General features: G+C 39.5%; 1 protein-coding gene across 13 annotated transcripts in view; it reads right to left on the bottom strand.

Moving 5' to 3' along the window:
• LOC134530784 (phosphatase and actin regulator 1) overlaps positions 1-18,933 on the bottom strand; it is a 519,177-nt gene that overhangs the window by 382,927 nt on the left and 117,317 nt on the right. For 4 of the 13 annotated variants that reach the window (XM_063365976.1, XM_063365980.1, XM_063365982.1 and 1 more), the window contains exon 1: positions 1,798-2,224. The exons of 1 other annotated variant lie outside the window; for it this stretch is intronic. In XM_063365976.1, coding sequence (XP_063222046.1) covers positions 1,798-2,032 — 235 coding nt within the window. In that variant the 5' untranslated portion in view covers positions 2,033-2,224. Of the gene's footprint in view, positions 1-1,797; positions 2,227-18,933 lie in introns of those variants that run through there. 8 more of the 13 variants (XM_063365983.1, XM_063365984.1, XM_063365986.1 and 5 more) reach the window with 4 other exon arrangements.

Genomic DNA, 18,933 nt, shown 5'->3' with positions numbered 1-18,933 from the left:
CCATATCCACAACAAAAACTAACGCGCGCCATACAAGTGAGAAATTACGCAAATCTCACCAAGATGTAGAATGCGATATTTATGGGAACGTCAACTTCCAAAAAATAGTCTCGGGGAAGGGGGGAATGGAAAGTAGCGTCAAACCGGTCCGCAGACAACACTGAAAAAGTGTTCGCCTGCAATGCTTACTGGAAATACGTATCCCGCGGTTTTTTTTAATTAAAACAATAAAATAAAAAAATAATTGGTTGTGTGTTGCAAAGCTGTTTAATTACTAAAATATATTCGATTTTGAAAAAAAAAGTATAAAATTTTCAAGGAACCATGTTCCGGGGAGGAATTGTCCTGTGTAAATGTCCATTGTATATTAACGTGAAAAATTAAAATGAAGTTAGCTGTTAAATGTGGTTGTGATTTGAAACTGTACAACTGCCAAAATATTTTGTTTTATATACATGCATTATAAAGCTTTTATATAAACCATATATGCACTAAGGGAAGTTGTTAAAGCAATTTTCCCGTGTAACGTATCCAATTTTATTTAACATAAAATATTAAAATAGAGTAAGCAATTAAGTATGTTTGTGATACGAAACTGTACCATTACCAAAATATATTTGATTTTGAAAATGTGAATTATAAAACTTTTGATTAAACTTGATACGCAATAAGGAACTATTGGAAAATAACTTAATAGCGAATGCGCAACAAAAGCGACAAGCAGTTAAGCAAGCTTGAAGATTCAGTTCCGCAAAGAGTGTTTACACTTGCATCTCCCACGCCTCTATAATCTCACACACCTGCCTCCGGCGACAGACGTTATGCTTCCACTTTAAGCCACACGCACATCATAAATTATAATTAAATTCAAGCAACAGCGAAATGAATAAGAGCGTGAGAGCTCTGTTCACACGGAACACGCGTTATCTCCCCCATTTTTCTGAAAGCTAATTGAGGTGATGCGTTAATTATTCATTCGTTCTATTAGACAACGCATTCGAATATGAAATCGGAGACAGTAAACAAAACACATCAAATAGCTTATGAAATAAAAAAAAGATCGTGGATATATTCATATTCTGTTGCAGTGTCCCCTGGTCTGGCATGGTAGTAACGACGGTATACAATATTATACTATACAATATATCGTTTAATACTCTCCGTTATATTTTGGAAGAAAAAAAATTAGGGGCCTGGTAGAATTGACGGACTTGCCAACTGTTTTCAAGCTGTAATGAAGCTAGAATTAAGATTTTATTAGCTTCGCTACATTAGATATTTTAAATTAGGAATAAATCGCATGTGGTGTCTTCGATGCCCAGACATATATGTATAAAGACTGCACATATATGCCCATGAGATTCAGAAATTCCTGGTTCAACCATTAGAATCCGTCCGAAGTAGGTCCATTCTACAAAGACTCGGAAACGCAGACGGATCTCACGGAACAGAGGTTCTTCAATAGCACGAATGAGACGGATCCTTACGGATTAGCTCGGCAATTATGAGCTATTCTGTTTATGTTGCTCTGTGCGACCGCTTTGTTCTAAATTTGCAAAAAAAAAATTGTTTCAAGTACAAGAATATTTGGTGTTATTACTTTGTCGTTTATTTTTATTATATTTTTAAATCCTGCACGTGCTATAATCTCGAAGAATATCTTTTAAAATTAAGTTAATATTTCGTAAACTTGACATTCAATCTCATTGGTTTCCGTGATTTGCAGATGCAGCAACGCGAATATGCCCAGAATACTACGAGTTGTACAGAAGCACGGGGACGGGGTTGGGGACCCACCTGCGACCTTGCTGGCGGGCTGGGCCTTGGCCGGGGGGCCGAGGAAGTCGGAGAGAGACAGCGACGACGCGATCAGCTGCCGCTTCTCCTCGAAGTTGAGATAGTCGAGGGAGTTGCTGCGCTGCGGCGCCACTATGGCCACGGCGGGCCTGACGACTGGCGCCTGCACGACGCCGCCGCCGCCGCCTCCGTCCCCGGGCGGCAGCAGGCACACCCCGGTCACTCGCACCGACATGGCCGCCACATGGGCGCGCACACACTCACTCGCGCACTCACGCACAACCGCCGCTAGCTGCCGACACGCCGCATGACTCGCTCCGCGCCGCACGCTGCTCCCGCCCGCTTGGCAACGCTGCCGGAGCTGGACTGGGCGGGCGAGGTGGCTTAGCCCGCCCCGCCCCAGTGCCGCCAACCTCGGCAACCGCGACAACCTCGGCGCTGCCAACTGCTGCGCGCTGCACTCACGCCGCCCGCTCGCAAACACCTTTCACGGCTGAAAACCTATTACCACCCATCATTTTAAAAGCATTCGAATTTCGAAAATAGCTTTTATGTACAACTAAAAATTTTGGTTACGTTTGTTAAAACTTTAGTGTGTTCAATTAGTTCTACGATAGAAGGACAATGAACCTCAACGTTTAAATTTTGTTTCGGTAAATTTTGAAAGTAGCGGCTTCTAGGAAATAGATGGATAATTACTAAGTGAAAGTTTGGTTATTGGAACGATATTTCTTTATATTTCAAAATATTAATATCCCAGAAATAATCCATTTTTACTTCCAATTAAAACTTTTACCTGTAGTTAAATAATTCGCCTATGTGTTAGAAAAATCTACTATCAAAATTTAACTTAGGTTTATACGGCCTTTTTTTTTAATAAAATTAATAATCGTTCAAAGCACTTCACGCAATTGCAAGAAGTACACTTATCTGGTACATGAAATGTGACCGACCTGAAAACGCATCAAAACACTACCTTGATTAAATGTTATTACGCAAATGCATGTTCAAATCTCTGTGGAGACTGCTTGAAATCCTCTAAATGCAATACATTAGCGCCACTCGCTGGCTTACGTCAGATTCTAGTTACGTGAACCAAGTGACAGCGAAGATGATATAGTGGGATTTTGTGCTTCCACTACAGGATCTAAGAAGATACGGTTGCTTGCATGACAACAGTGACGTCAATGAACTCACATGGTATCTCTCCTAGAATCGACGAAGAAACGTGACAAAACGTGCAAGTCTACACCTCTGAAAAAACAGTCTTAAGCGTGTTTATTTTAACTTTTTTGTTTTACATGTACGGGCACAGTCGTCTACTGAAATTGACATTTAACGTCGTATACACATACACAAACTAACATACACCTACCCAATTACGTGTGTATGTAAAAACGTTGGAAGTTATTAAGTTTATTGCTTCCCCCCCCCCCCCCTCCCTTTTCCGTTTACCATTCACATTCTATGTATTGATATCTTGAAAACAAAGATTCTCACAATTAGTCATGCTTTCACAAATAAAATATTAGCTTACGTAATAATTAAAACCTGTTATTTTCTGAGAGAATTGTAATAACATTTAATGATTTTTATAAACATTCCGAAGCATTTTCTGACCTTATGATAAATTATGTCGAGTATAAGATATCACTGTATCGATATTGTATAATCAATGTTCAAGTCGGTGCACATTACGAATCCCGGTTGCAGTTTATTTTATTTTTTGTAGGACATGAAACTGTTTTGATATTTAAATACAATACTCAATCTTGTTTTATAAACCCCCCAAAAAAAACTTTCATTCATTAACTATGCATGTCAGACCTTGTAAAAATAAACAATTGCTTTAAAAAGGCAATCAAATTTAATAAAATTATACCTTAAATTGAATAGACAATAAGTTATGAGTTTTCTAGTGCAATACTGTTCTTATAGGAACATGCAATAATATCTAAAAATATTTTCTTACAAGGAAAGCTCACGCGAAAATTGCATTGCCGTTGTGCGTCACAAAACCTTACCTTAGTGCTTTATCTTCTGAAGGTTATTTCAGATTTTTGCAACGAAAATCCCAAACTTTTAAGTCATACCTTTCCATTGCGTATAAAAATATTTGTTTCCTGACGTTACAGTAAAACCGAAATAATATACTTTTCTAGTCTAAACGTGTGTTTCTTACTAAGTATACGAAGTGTTGATAGTTGACAGGCAACCACCAATTAAATATTGCTCAAAATAATTTTCGTGTTCCAACTTTCTTGTCTAGTAAAACCTTACTGGAGAGGATAAGTTCTAATTTTTCAAGAAAAAAAGCGAAGCGTCGGTCAGTGAAAATCATGATATATCATCAGGCGTGAATATGTTTTTGTGTTTACAATATTTGTGCGCACTACTTTGAATGTAAATAGTTTCATTTCTTCCGTAAACTTGGCTTCTGGAGGTTAACTGCTCCCTGATGATGGTTACTGCGATGTCGACCGAAACGTTCGTGAATTATTCGCCGAGGACGCGGCTACAACCCAGAAGCCAAGCTACTTCAGACAATGTTTACGGAAGAAATGAAACTATTTACATTCAAAGTAGTGCGCACAAATATTGGCGGGGCAAGTTGTAAATTTTTTTTTGCAATATATTCGTGAATGTGGTATGTTATGTGAGCCCCCTCCCCCCCCCCCCCACCCCCAAAAAAAAACGGAACCAAATTCGTGTATCCACTAGCATCGCGAAAAACCTAGGGCTCGGGGACAAATAAATTATTCATTATTATTTAATGTGCAACTCTTCAAACACCACGCTAAAAAGAATCTAACGACTGAACGTTAATGTGTTCAAAAATGCAGAAGTCATCTATCTGTGCAAATCGCATTACTTGTAATGTTTCCTATTAATTACACTAAATTACACTAACTTGTAACTTCCATCCTACCAGATTAAATCCAAGCATTAAAAAAATCTGGAAACTCGCCCAAAGCCCTCCTGGTGCCGGACCCCAGAGAATTTGACCCCCCTCCCCCCTTTTCCCAACACTCTAGACGGCCTTATACACAGTGCGCACCGACTACAGCGTATCTCATCCTATTGAAGTGTGTATTTAAATGGACATTTACTCTTTCTTTCCGAGGCATACCTGCTATTAGCGCTGTCCTTGTTTCCTTAAACTCCGTTGCCAGATATACCCAAAGAGCACAAAAAGTTCAAACACAGCTTTATAATGAGGTTTTTTTTATTTAAAGTAATTTTTAAGAAGAAATATGTAATGTTGTTTTTGGAAGTAAAACATTTTCTTGTCGTATTTCATCAAAAACCATCATTTTATAATATTAAATTATTACTTCTAGGGATTTTTTTTAAAAAATACGCCATCTGGGTTTCAACTGTTTTACCATAATTTTTTTATATATTTGAATTTAAAAGTTTGGCTTTTCTTAACCACAGGACATAATTAATAAAATGTCTTGTTATTTATAGTCACTGACTACTTTCAATAGTTTTTCCTGTAAAATAAAAAAAAACTGTTTGGTATTGATATGTTTTGTTTTTACACAGTATATAACTGTAACAATACTATTAAATACACTAATTTATTGTCTCAGAAAAATCAACAAATAATAAACTTAAAAATCTACTAAAATTCATTATAATTATCGATTGTATTCGCAATAAGCTTTCAAATGTTAAAAGGCAACAGTGGCAACAGTAATGCAGCTCTGTAATGCAATCTAAGGCGAGACAGACTATAAGAACCGGAGCTCAGCCTCCGCGGCTGGTGCTGGAGTTTCCCGCGCGCGGTCGAGCAGGTGCCGCGCATGCGCAGCCCAGTGCTGCCCCCAGCCGCGGCGGCGCGGAACTAGAGCTGAACCAATTACTCTCGGGCCCGTCTCGCCGACCGCAGAGGTCAAGTCCACGCCTGCGTCGGCCACAGGACGTGCCGGAAGCTCCGTCGCAAAGCAGCGGACCCAACAGCTTCAACGGAGTAGCAAACAGGCGCCGTAACCTAACGTGTCAAAAACGAATCCCAGTACGGAAACAATACGGCAACCGTTTTATTAAACGGTGCCCTGCGCGAGGCTAGAAACTAATTTAAACGCATTCTGGCGGAAGTTTCGCAACCATTGATACAATTGTTACGACAAAAATACTATAGATGGCAGCACCATCGCACAAAAATAAAACGACCTTTGTAATTTTTCAGTACTTTTTAAGTTGCTATTATTTCTTATGACCATTAAAAAGTACAAAATTTATTACACTGTAGTTTCGCTATCAAAGTTTCATTTGGCACACCAACACGCTTGGTACGTCCTCCGATTATCATATACGAGTTAATGGCGCCAGATGCAGGTCCGCCATATAGAAGAAATCAAGAAGAAAGTGAGCTCTACGCATGCGTGAAATTCAGGCAACAGGTAATTGCTAGGATACCAAAATCCGTTCCCTAAAAATAAGGGACTGGTCGTGTCCTATCGTGAACTAGGAATACGGTAAGGGAACATGTGTAGCATATTCAACACCTAAATCCTTATTTTTGTGTATTGAAATACGGGCCTTACGGCTGCAGTCTAGCCCGTAAACGAGGCTTTTTAGGCGGGATGGTAAGTGCGACACTTGCTAGTCCTTCTAGCGCGGTGTTTCATCCCTCTAAGCGTACGGCTGTGGACTGCCGTGAGTCTCTTCGTCGTGCATGGGGCAACTATGAAATTTGACCAGCAACCATAATATTAGATGGCAGATAAATAAGATGAAGGTTAAATGCAAGTCAACTGAGTAGTTTCTAGATTTTTTACTGGGAGTTTCATGTCTTAAAATTTTTTTTTAGCCATTTTAACTGTCCTAAAAATACAATTTAAAACAAATATCTAAATCAGTTTTTAAATCGCGTGGTTTTTTGAAGCTCTGCACACCGTATGCGTTCCCGAATAAAATTAAGTTCTTGATTTACCGAAATAACATGCCAGTCAACTATTTACCTGTATTTTCCTCAGAAATAATACAAGAATATTAATATGCTAAACAAAACGTGGCAATATAGTTACTTATCAGAACAGTGCATTCGTTCGTGGGATGTATAGGATGTTTCTAAATTATTCATCTGAGTTCACAAGACATTAAGATTTACATAAGTGAAGATAACCCGACGGTTAAATTTTAATATACTTGTAATACTACCACGGTGTTATTTATCTTTAGCAAAATGTGACCTCCGCAGGACACATGGCAAACTCCTAAACGATATTAAAATTCTTCCCACACACTTGTAAGCATTTCCGGCGTTACTACAGTCACTGTTGTTTCGATGAAAAGTCGCAGTTTGCCCACAGTTGTTGGAAGGGTACGCAGGATGTTCGTTGTTGAAAAATTTTTCTCAGCCATTCGGGAGTGAGTTGTGGATTTTCTGTTTCTTTAAGAGGTACCAGACCCGAAATCTTGGATTTTTCAGTCTTTTTTGCTATACTTCTAATTTTTAACTATTTATTCCAATTTTCGGCATGTCAAGACATAAATCATATCTTCCAGACCTATACCTTGTTGCAACCACATATTTACTAACAGACTCTTAGTCTGTAAGCGCCACGATGAAACAATTTATTTTACGCGGGCGACTACAACTATCATGATATTTACACCAGTTCACAAGTGTTAATGTCAACATTTTTAAATATAAAAACACTGATTCACGACTTTAAAATACGCATTACAAACGGAATTTACGAAAACGAAAACAAGACTTGTATTCTGAACAGAAAGTAAAGCTTTTAGGAGAAGTAGGGACACACACATTATATGTATGTATAGTATACACATACATACACACAACAGTGTAAGTCTTCAGGAGACTGGGATTTTTTTAAACTCAAAAAAGTGCAGGAAAAAAAGTAAGCTAATCTGAGAGTGCATTGGTATGTCACAGGACCAAATAAAACTGTGTTCGGAAAAGTTTGTAACGACAGAAATAGTTACACTGCATGCACATTCGGTGCAGCTGTTTGGTTCCTGAACCAGGCCTCCTATTCCGGGCGCGGTCGGGGATGTTTCACTCGCGAGAAATTCCCTTCCAGGTTCCAGGACTGTGTTGTGAAGTTCTTCACCTCTGCACCGGGGAAGGCAGTGGTAAACCGCCGTAGAATAACCCAGCCACTGTGCGGATCTCACCACCGCGGTCCTATCTGGCGCCACCATGCTCAGAAACTGCGCAGTCAGAACTTATATCCATGTACATTTGAGTTGTGTTGGTATAGGGATTTGTTATTTGAAATGACAGGGAAGTGTAAAGGTTTTGAATTTATTCTGTATGTACATTTTAAGCATCGGACACGGATAAAAATGATTTAATTTCAAAAATATTGCATTTTTATAGATTTTGTTAACAAACCCGCATTATGCTTAATGAGATAACAACTTAATGGACGGCGAGTCCGATTCGTTACTGAATCACGCAGTTTAAAGTTAAATAGGTACCAGCTGGTTTGGAATCAATCAGTGTTTATAGTCTATGTCATGTAACATGCCTGAAAATCGACAATTCTCAAAAGTGTTAGAACGGTAGACGTATCCTTCTGCCACTCTTGTTTTGTCAACAGTGTCTTAGTGAACAACTTTATGTGGCTGTCAGTGTAAGCTAATAAAAAAAAATGTAGCTTTCAAGTGATAGAATATGGGTATCACTGGTACTATTTTGAGAACTGAATTACGATACCAGTTACGTTGGCACATACTATACTCACACTACCCACACTATACATAGATAACAAGTGATAAAACCATGAAGAGGGAAAACGAATACGAGCTGCAGAAGGGGGCGGGAGCGATCACGCAGGGAGAAACCTCCGCTACACACATCGCCGCCGCGTCAGCAGTCACAAAGAGAGACAGAGACAGATAATGACAGTCGTCAAGTGGGCGGCACTGGAGCACGCGCGACCGGAACTGACGTCACCGACCGGAAGTCGCGCGCCATTACGTCTGTTCCGGGAAGGAGCTGCTGAGGCGCGGCGCAGATGGCAGAGACTGTTCCTCCCCTATCCACCAATCCGACAACGACCAGGGAGCACGTGATAACGAGTGCTCAACAAGCCACCCCCTCTCCAACCAAGATCACGATGATATCTTCTCGCCGTCCCCCTACTGGCGAAAAACCCTGACGTGTGAAATGTTTTGGAGAATGTGCTGAGACTGCCCTACTCACGAAGGCACCTCGCTTTGGCTTACGTACTTCCAAACGCAATTTAAAATTTTAGCTAAATTCCTTACCATGACTTGATTTAGAAAGCATTTTCCATTAATAATTTTTAATGAGCTAGCAAAATGCTGAAAATTTATCCTTGATACTGATATAAAGTATAATAGCATATAATAAATAGTCATTATTATTTAATAAAAAATTAAAAAAAAACTATACCTGTACATAATTTCCCAATCTCACAACTCCTGACGAAGCGACTTAAGGGAAGGGCTGCAGTAGGCTGAATGCGACAAGATACATCACTTACCGAATAAATACAGTAAGTAAAACTCTGTTCGACATATCCCTTTATGGGGAAACGCAATTGGTTAAATTCAGTTTGGCACAGCTCTTTTGGGGAAACGCAGTAGGTATAACGCAGTCACGCACATATATTTTAAGAGAAATACAATTGAACGCAGGTAGGCACGTATCTTTTAGGGAAAACGCAGTAAGCAAAACGCAGTTGAATACATCTCCTTTAAGGAAAATGCAATTGAAAAACGTAGTTAGGTACATCTATTTTAGCGAAAACGCTATAAAAAAATCATTTAAGGCACATCTATTTTAGAGGAAACACAGTTAAACGCATTTCAGAATTTTTTTTTTAAGGGAAAAAGCAGTTAGGCACCTCCATTTTAAGGAAAATGCAATAGGTAAGACACGATTAGGCACATCTCTAAGGGAAAACGCGGAAGGCAAAACGAACTTAGGCGCGGTGTTTTTTTTTTTTTTTTTTGGGAAAATGTAACAGACAAAACACAGATGGGCACATCTCTTGTAGGAAAAACGCAATAGATAAAACGTAGTTAAGCCCGTCTCTTTTAGAGTAAATGCAACAGACAAACCGCAGTTAGACACATGTTTCACGGAAAACGCAGACGACCAGACGCAGGTAGGCACACAAATTGCTTCCAGGGGAAATGGAGTGTGCTCGGCGCGACACGGGAGACAGGAAGCAGTGCCGGGGGAACTGTTGGCATCCCTGCCCTGCAGACGTCCAGGAATGCGGCTGGTGGCGCGAGTTGGCCAAGATAGTACAGGGGGAGGGGGAGAGAAGTATGGTGAGCTGGTCCCAGCCCCGAGGAGTTGGAGCGGGCGCTGAAAGCCGGCCCTACACGACGCACAGTTCCTCTCACTGTTCGCTGGAGAGCGGTCATACCACTAAACAACACAACCACCCCCCCCCCCCCCCCCCGGCAACTCCGGCAAAGCGTTATGGGTTCCATCCCCTGAGGAGTCCACCCGTACACACCCCTAAATTCATTCCACTAATGCTCGCTTCTCACCTAATCACCCTTTGGTACACATCTGGTGTGCAGAGCTTCAAAAGAATCAGCACGTTTTGAAAACTGCTCAAGGTGTGGTGTGTGTTAACGAAAAAAAAAAAAAAAAACATATAAGAAGGCACTAAAGCCGATGAGTAGTTCTGTATTTAGTTTTTACACTGTATTTCGTTTATACACTGTATTTCTAGAAGAGTGTAATAGGCTAAAATGCATTTAACACCCTGTACAGATTCTTGAAAGCACTCAAAGGGACTCGCTTTACACTTTTGTCTTGATTCTCTCCGCCACATAATGTTGTTACCGCTCGGAACTCACAGTTGCTCTATGCATGCCTGTCCAGAGCTTTTGCACTTAGAGGGAGACACCGTGCTAGAAGCAGCAGCGAGCTTCGCACTTATCATCGCGCTTCACTAACACAATCACGCCCCTGACTAGGCGCGGGTCCCTAAGGCCGAGGGGAACACGACCTCGGGATGGGGTGCGCCTTCCGCGCCGCAGTCGGGGCGGAAGCTCATGCTCGCTCGATCAACAGGGGCACGTCACGCCGGACCTCCCCGACCAGGCAATGATGTGAAATCAAGGCCGCCGCCCACTACGGTGTGCACATCATCAGGAAAACCCACGCGTTCTGAAAACTGTCCATGATATCAGAGTGATGTCTGTTTACAAGATGCATTTAATACGCTATATTCAGGTGTGTAGTTCTGTTTCCTCATTCCGTTTAAAAACTTGTTTTTTTTTTGTTTTTTTTAAATGTGAAAATGGCTAAAACGCATGTTTTAAGAATTATTTTTAGGCATGAAACTCTCGGGGGACTTGCATTTCATCGTTATCTTCATTTCTCTGCTATATAATGTTATGTTTACCGCACAAATTTCATAGTCGCCCTTTGCACGACGAGAAGACTGCGCGCCAGTTCAGAGCCTTGCGCTTAGAGGCGATACCGCGCTAGAAGTACCAACGAGCGTCGCACCTAACATCCCGCCTCACACAAATAAAGCACAATTATTCACGTTTTCCGGCGTCTGGTCGCTGGTTCGGTGCGGTCATCTGCTGGTAAAAGGTTATTGCAGATGCAACGCAGGTAGTCGTTCTCTGATAAATATCACTAACGCACAGCCATTTGTACCTGCACCGGAATTAACCTTTCGCGTTATAGTTTTTAATATTTTACCTTTCTGCTGAGAAGAAACTGCAAAATAGTATGAGCCCTGGGTGTAGATTGAGGGGAGGGGGCAGCCCCCCCTCCCCCTGATTTTAAGAACCCCTCATTGAGGGGTCAGCTTGCGCTTGAAAAATCGTAACTGTGAAACGGGATTGATATACGCAAAAATCCAAACTATGTTTTATGGAAAATTTTTATATATATTTAAAGTTTTATTCTTATTGCATGTATACTGGCCAAAATATGGGCAGAATACAACATACAAGTACCCTGTCCAACGATGGCTTGTGTCGGTTAAACCCCCCGCGAATAACTCTCGGACCGCGCTTGCGTATCCTACAGATTTGCGTCCCGTGTATGAGCTAACACATTTAGATGATTTTGAAATAGAAGAGCTCAAAATCTTTGTAATGATATGCTATAATATACAAAACAACACTGCGTCCAACTGAGGAACTACGTAGATGATGTTTCTAGACGATGCACATAGGGGTATTGGACTAATCTAGCGGGACAAAATTATTTATCGCTCTTAAACGTTTGGAAAATAATCTGTAATTCATAAAAACTTGTATGCAAAATTATCTTCACTTCTAATTTCCAGCAATGCAATGTAGCAAAGGGCAAAAGCGAAAACAAATGGCGAAAGAAAATGAAAATTTTTGTAAGTAAAATTTATACAGGCTAATCATTACAGTGGTCAAATATATACATATCTACTAACTAAATTTAAAAAAAAATTATTATATTTTAAAACTAAAAATATAAATATTAAATGGAAAAAAGCATATCAAGATTTCCAATGTTTACTTCGTAAAATAATTTAGTTTTTTCTTGATCATTGTTCGCCTTGATGCAAGCAGGGGATCAGATGTTAACAACTACCTATTTAAAAATCTGTATTATTGTCTACTCTATTAAATTTCCTTGCGAAATTTTGCCTGTATGAACGGAAATGCTTATTTCTGGCTTCTGCTGCCTCTTCAGACAATTGTCCTATAGGCAAAAAGGCATTCTATATTACTATAGAACCATGTATGAATAGTTTATGCATGGTAGGCGTCATGTTATGCCTACCGTACAGTTCAACATAAAGTTCTGCAGTCTCTCTAGTAAATTTCTGAAATTTTTTCACATCTATTTCGTACCCGCTTGAAATGCATTCAAGAATCACTTTTATTCTTTGAATGAAAGTAACATCCAGGTCTGTTATTTCAGCTGCCAACTCAGGGTCTTCAAAAAATCGTCGACTTGTATTTCCGTCATTAGTGTTCCCGGATCCAGCTTTGGGAAAATCTACGCGGAGACCTAGCTTGCTTTTAAATTCGTCTTGAATTTTTTCTTTGTTCTTTTAAAAGTTTGTCTACTTCAGATTTAGCGGGTAAATATTGCAAACCAAGTTTGTAAGCAGTATGCAGTAAGCTTTCAAATAGCCGAATCCTGTTCTGTAAAATAGGCAAACCGAATTTCAACGAATCTACATTAATCTCACTTGTTTTATTCAAATCGTTGAAATCTTTAGATGTAGCTCCACATATATAACATCTAATTGTAGATTTTGTGCCTGTTGCCACATTGCACACTTTTGAGTCTATCATTGTTAGCATCATCTTGTTTTCTACAATATGTGGTCTTCCACAAATTGTTACTGTTGGTTCCAATTTATTTGCCGCACTTTCCACATAACTTATTTCTTCCTTCGTTATGTAAACTGTCTCCTTTAAAAAGCGTATACGGATAGGTCTACAGTAGCGGGGTGACAATGGAGTTGCGTTCTGCCACAATATTTTATTTTCCGTTCCATTTACGATACGCAGAGGCACAAAAGAACTTTGAAATCTGCGTGAGTCGCATCCGCTATCATTTTCAAAATTTCGTTTGAACTGAGCCTGTTGTGAGCCATCACACCCCCATTTACAAATCATCCGGAAAGTATTTTCACTATCGTCAAGGGTTTTCAAAACTTCTAAATATAAAAGTAATCTTTCGGCTGTGTGGTTCACGACACCTTGTAAATTCACTTCGGCACAGGTTTCAGTTATGTTGAAAGATTCATCGGAAGGATAACAATGTTTTTTATATTGTTGAAAAACTGAGTAGCCGGGAAGATTTCCTGTTGTTTGTCTGATTCTGTCATATTGCGTGCTTGACAAATCAGCATCTACAAACATTGCTAGTGCTTCCTCCGGACAAACTTGCTTGGCATGTGCCTTGTCACACTCAATTGAATTCCTATACTCCTTAGCACGATCCTTACTTTCTGAAATCTCTTTCAGTATATTTGACACACATCTATTTCCTTGGGCTCTCAATTCCATTTTAGCTGCATAGATAATTTTCTCAGGGCTATCAGACAAACATACCCTCAGTCTTGCGTCTTTTGCTTCGCTCACTTATGTCTTGAAAGGATTTTGTTGGTCTACCCGGTCTTCTTCTTGCCACTGTTACGGGTAATTTAAACACTCCACTCAACCACTTTTCATTGTTTTTCACAAATAAATCACTTCTGTATTTTGCTGTTACCCAGCGACTTTTCATTTCTGATATCAATCTTGATAAATTACGCTTTATTTCCATAGCTTGTTTTTCGGTATAAGTTTTATGTGAAACCAAGTAATCTTCGATGTATTCTAATTGACCATTAAAATCGAGATGATTTTGTGATCTCATCAGGTCAAATATTGCCTTACGAGTCATCAAACTATTTCCAGAAGGTCCTGAAATAATATAAATAAAATGTATCGGAAGTATGATTTTTTTCACATTTTCATATTATAAATTTGAAATCACTCTATATGGAGGAGTAGGAATTAGTTGGAACCAATATACACATTTTTTAAAAGTATAACTAGTATATTTTGAGAATATATAAGTATCATAACCGGGAAATGCCTGGCAGTAAAACAAAAAGGCTCCCAAAACTACTAATTTGGATAGAAATAACTGAATTTAAAAGCCTTTTTTAAAAGTCAAAAAGGAAAAAGTGGTGTATAAAATTATAATATTTGGACTAAAAAAAACAAAGTTACTTACCAGGATTTTCAGAATCCATAACCAGAATTCATCTTTTCACAATAGAACATAAAATAATAAATACTTAAATATTGAGTTTTAAAGCACAAACATCGAGTATACACAACCACTGCGAGCAATGCCTGAGTTCCGACTGACACTACCATCTGTAAAATGAGGTGGATGAAATGAAAACAATGTGGTTAGGTCGCACAACTACCTAGCTTTTCTAGGAACCGGTTTTTTTTTTTTACCTGAGTGTAATTTTGAGAATTCGACTTTTGGCCAGCTAAATTTAAGAAATACCCCTATGTGCGATGTAAAATACTAATTTCTACAATATTTTCTTTTTAACTTACTACAATTGCAACCAGTATTTTAACGCGAAACCTATGGGTCTATCCTCTTAACCTTAAAACAACGCAACATTATTTATTTATCTCAATGAGCCACAATCGCAGCAAATATTTTTAGAGTTTTCTTATATACAATCGTTCTATAAGGTACTGAATTATTAAACAATTTTGAAACGTATATATAATTCATGAAAATACTACTTAAACAAAAAATGAATTATGCGTAAAAATATGTCCACATCTCAATAGCGTGTTTGTTGCAAGTTTATTCATGTAACTAAAAATGCCACAGTTTTAACTCAGAGGGCGTCAATTACGTTGTCGTGGTGCAGGTAAGCTGTCTACTTCTGGATTTACTTTATGTTTAGAACAAATATATTCAACAACTAACTCAATGTTTCATTAAAAAATTCTGTATCTCGTATTGCAAAAGCTGTTTTAAGTTCGTAAACAAAACTTTTAAAGAATTTAATTATTTTAGGAAGCAAGATTAGTGTGATGACTGTCCAGGTAATCGATATTGTTACAAATGACTTTAATTTTATACAAAAATATTTTAAAACTTAACACCCCCTTTAGACGATTGCATTGACTAAAGATAATTAATTTGTAGCTGCAATTGATGACTTGGCCCATTGTAATGACATATATGAGGTTTTATGTCGAGCAGCGTCGGGGTTGCCGGCAACGCACATTTGAACTTCGCGCCTTGCCTCGTGGAGTTTACCCGCAACGAGAGACTATCTCCTCCTCTTTTTCTCCTCCTTCGCTTTCCCACGAGCCAGAGCAGTAGTCGAAGTGTGATTAACTTATGGCATTGACGAGTGTAGAAATTCCTTCGTCGTCTTGCCTCCGAGCTGGCAACATGTTCATTAGCTGACGTAAGTTTCGGTTTGCTGGGTCGTAGCACGATGGCGGCGTGCAACATGCAAGTAGTTACTCAACTTAGTTATAGCTAAAATCTTGTCTAAATTTGCTTTTCGGCTCCGCCTATTAAAATTCTTTTTTTAAATTAAGATTCTCTTGAATTATGATTTAGGTGATGGGTTTATCGAGTTCGAGGCGGGCATGGGCAAAATAGGACACGTAAAGAGCAAGATACATTTCTGCCTTCGCAACTTGTTTCTCTGCATGGCCACGGGTCTGGTTGCGCGTATACCTATAGTCGTTACCATTTGTTGTGTAAAGGGCTTGGAGACACCCCATTGTAATTGGCATGTTGGGTAGAAATACTTTATTCAGTAACGTTAAATTGTGTCAGCTGGTATTTTGCGCAGAATTTGTGCAGCACTTAAGTACTCCGCCTTAATTTCCCTTCGTCGCTCTGCGTTGCTCGCTCACTGCTTTCCTTATGTTGAGCCTTCAAAGGGCTTTAAGGAGGACATTCACCCAAGCATTTTTTCTGTCATGCTCGCGGGTCCGAAGACCGAGAATGTGTTAGTTTGAATGCAAAGCATTAACTTTGATAGAAATTCCATGTTACACGTTGAGGTGCTTTGTGACAATGGTTCGCACCCATGCGAGTAATGTAAAGCTTTTTTTTTTTTTTACCTAGATGTAATGAATTTATTTATTTGTAGACATTTATTTGTATCATGTTCATAAAATTGTTCTTGCCCGGAAGCGCCCCGGTTATATGTTGAATGGAGATTATGAGCGCACACAGCTTGTGTGACACTGAGGTATGCAGAGAACCATTTGCCTGAGTCAAGTCGTAGTTGTAGAGTTCACGAACGTGTAAAGTTGCAATTTTGGCATGTAATGTTATTGGAGGCAAAGAATAATTTTTGTACGATTAAAGTTATAAAGTGTCATCTAGTCGTGGTCATAAATAATGTAATATAAGTGTTGTGATAGTCATTGTAAGAGCGCACACACTATATACAATATACTGTAGCGATTTACTAAAATGAAATAATAAATCGTCGTGTGGGAAAACCACTGGGTTCGTAAAAGGATAGCCCTTTTAAAGATTCTACCACTACACAGTTTTATTGATTTCCAATATTTCCATCACTAACAAATAATCTTCTAAAAATGCCTAGTAATCAATTACACTTAAAAATGTAAATTCCCCAAACACTCGGTTTTTACACACCACACACCACGCTGGGCCGCACCTCTGGCGCAACTCTCGCCGCAGCACCCCTCGTGGACCTCCGTCGCGGGACTCTGCCGCCGCCGTCGCACTTCCCTTCGCCAAGGATCCGCTCGACGCTTCGCTCGGGACTTCGCTCGGGACTCTCGCCGCACCCGCGGCACTCTCGCCACCCAAATACCGCCGAGAAACTCGCTCGCCGAGGAACAACTCACCCCGGAACTCCGCCGCCCTCGCGGCACTATCGCTCGGATCAACTCCACTCTCCAAATCATCTCGGAGGCCGGCTTCCTGGGCTTACATAGTCCCAATCGCCACTTCTAGAAGTCACGAGCGCGGCTGGGGCCAGTAGAGTCATTCCGCACCGACCCGACGCCAGATTTATCGAGAAAGACGTCGGGAGCTCGCGCGACAGCTGCCAAGTGTCAGGTTAACACCGCCGAGACAGAGCGTCGCGCGGGGAGTGAAGATGTGGAGGGAGGGGAAGCGGCAACCCTTGCAATACACCAGGCACGCGCGGCGCATCTCACGTTGCGGCGGCAACGTGACGTCAGTGGCCGTGCGGAGCCGCCAGCCAGCCCCGAACCTGCGCGCGCCGCGGCCTTGCTTACGTTCGTAACAATACATTTTGTTCAAATATTTACTCTTGCGAAATAAGTTTTTTTGATTATATTTTGTAATCACATTTACTCTATTTATATGTTATGCACATATTCGGACCTTCACATAGGTTTTATTTTTATGTTAAATAAACAGCTTGAGTTTAATACACGGACTTCTGTACTCAGTCCTAAGTTTTGTAATCTTTTTCTTAAGATATTATTCCGCCTGCGAGCCTTTGATACTTCTTTAAGTCTGTAATGCGTATCATGTATGTAGAAATAATGTTGCACAAGTAATGCAAGAAGTTGACGATTTTTCTATGGCAATATTAAATGTTTAATGATTTTAATTTTGATGTTTTATTTGCTCTGTGGGCCCGCGGCTCTAACATAGTTTCTGCAACTTTTATAAATAACATTTCATACATGCAACACTTACAGAACAGGGCTGGAGCCATCACTTAAGCTTGTAAAGGAAAAGGGTGTTGGGTCAGCTGTGAGAGTTTGCAGTCGTGAGTTGATGCATAGCTCAGCCCCAAACCCCTCGGTTCCAATGTTTGTGTGTATATGTATACACATTATAATTTCATTAATTTTCGAAAGATACCTTAAGTCTTTATATCGCACAATTTTCTATCTGACATGGCGGCAAGGATATAAATAGTTCGAATAAGAATACTTTTTATTGATATACACTGGAAAGAAACATGTAAATCAAAGGTAACATTTAAGATTCTGACAACAAACGCGCCAAAATGAACTGAAAAATTCTACATGAATACAGGTTACGGTATTTGTTTTTAGTATTGTTTTTCATGCTGATTTACGTGAAATTTGTTAAAAAAAATAATTTCTACATAGAAAGACGCATAATATATTAATAGTTTGAATTAATAATAATATATATATATATAAATTACACGCTAATTCTGGTAAAATGTGTGTTAAAATAAACCGAAAAATACCTTTCCAAAATCGCAATTATTTATTTTTGTTTCGAATTTTAAAATTCTCAACAATTTAACTGTATTTCTCACTCCAACTATCATCGTCGCATAGTATCTCAGTCTAAAATAGCATTAAAACCATTACTGTTCACATTATTGCTAAAAAAATTCGAATTTTGACCATCGAAGCTTCTGAAATAATATTTTCTAAGTCTATTTCAGAATCTCCAACAGCACACATCAAACGCCCTCGCCTATTTGTTAAATTGTATTTATTTTCTGATCTCTGTTCTTCTACCAGGTCATGGCGACATGGCGACATCTTTGTTCCCCTTTATCACTCCAAGATCAAAACAACAGTTTATATTATAAAACTTGGCCAGGGCGCAACTCCCCTCTTCCACCAGTCACTCCAGCTGCCAACATCTCACTCTTCCCGCCCCGC

This window comes from Bacillus rossius, chromosome 3 (assembly GCF_032445375.1).
Source record: "Bacillus rossius redtenbacheri isolate Brsri chromosome 3, Brsri_v3, whole genome shotgun sequence".
NCBI lineage: Eukaryota > Metazoa > Arthropoda > Insecta > Phasmatodea > Bacillidae > Bacillus > Bacillus rossius.
Note: the sequence above shows the minus strand (reverse complement) of the source record. Positions and strands in the feature narration are given on the sequence as shown.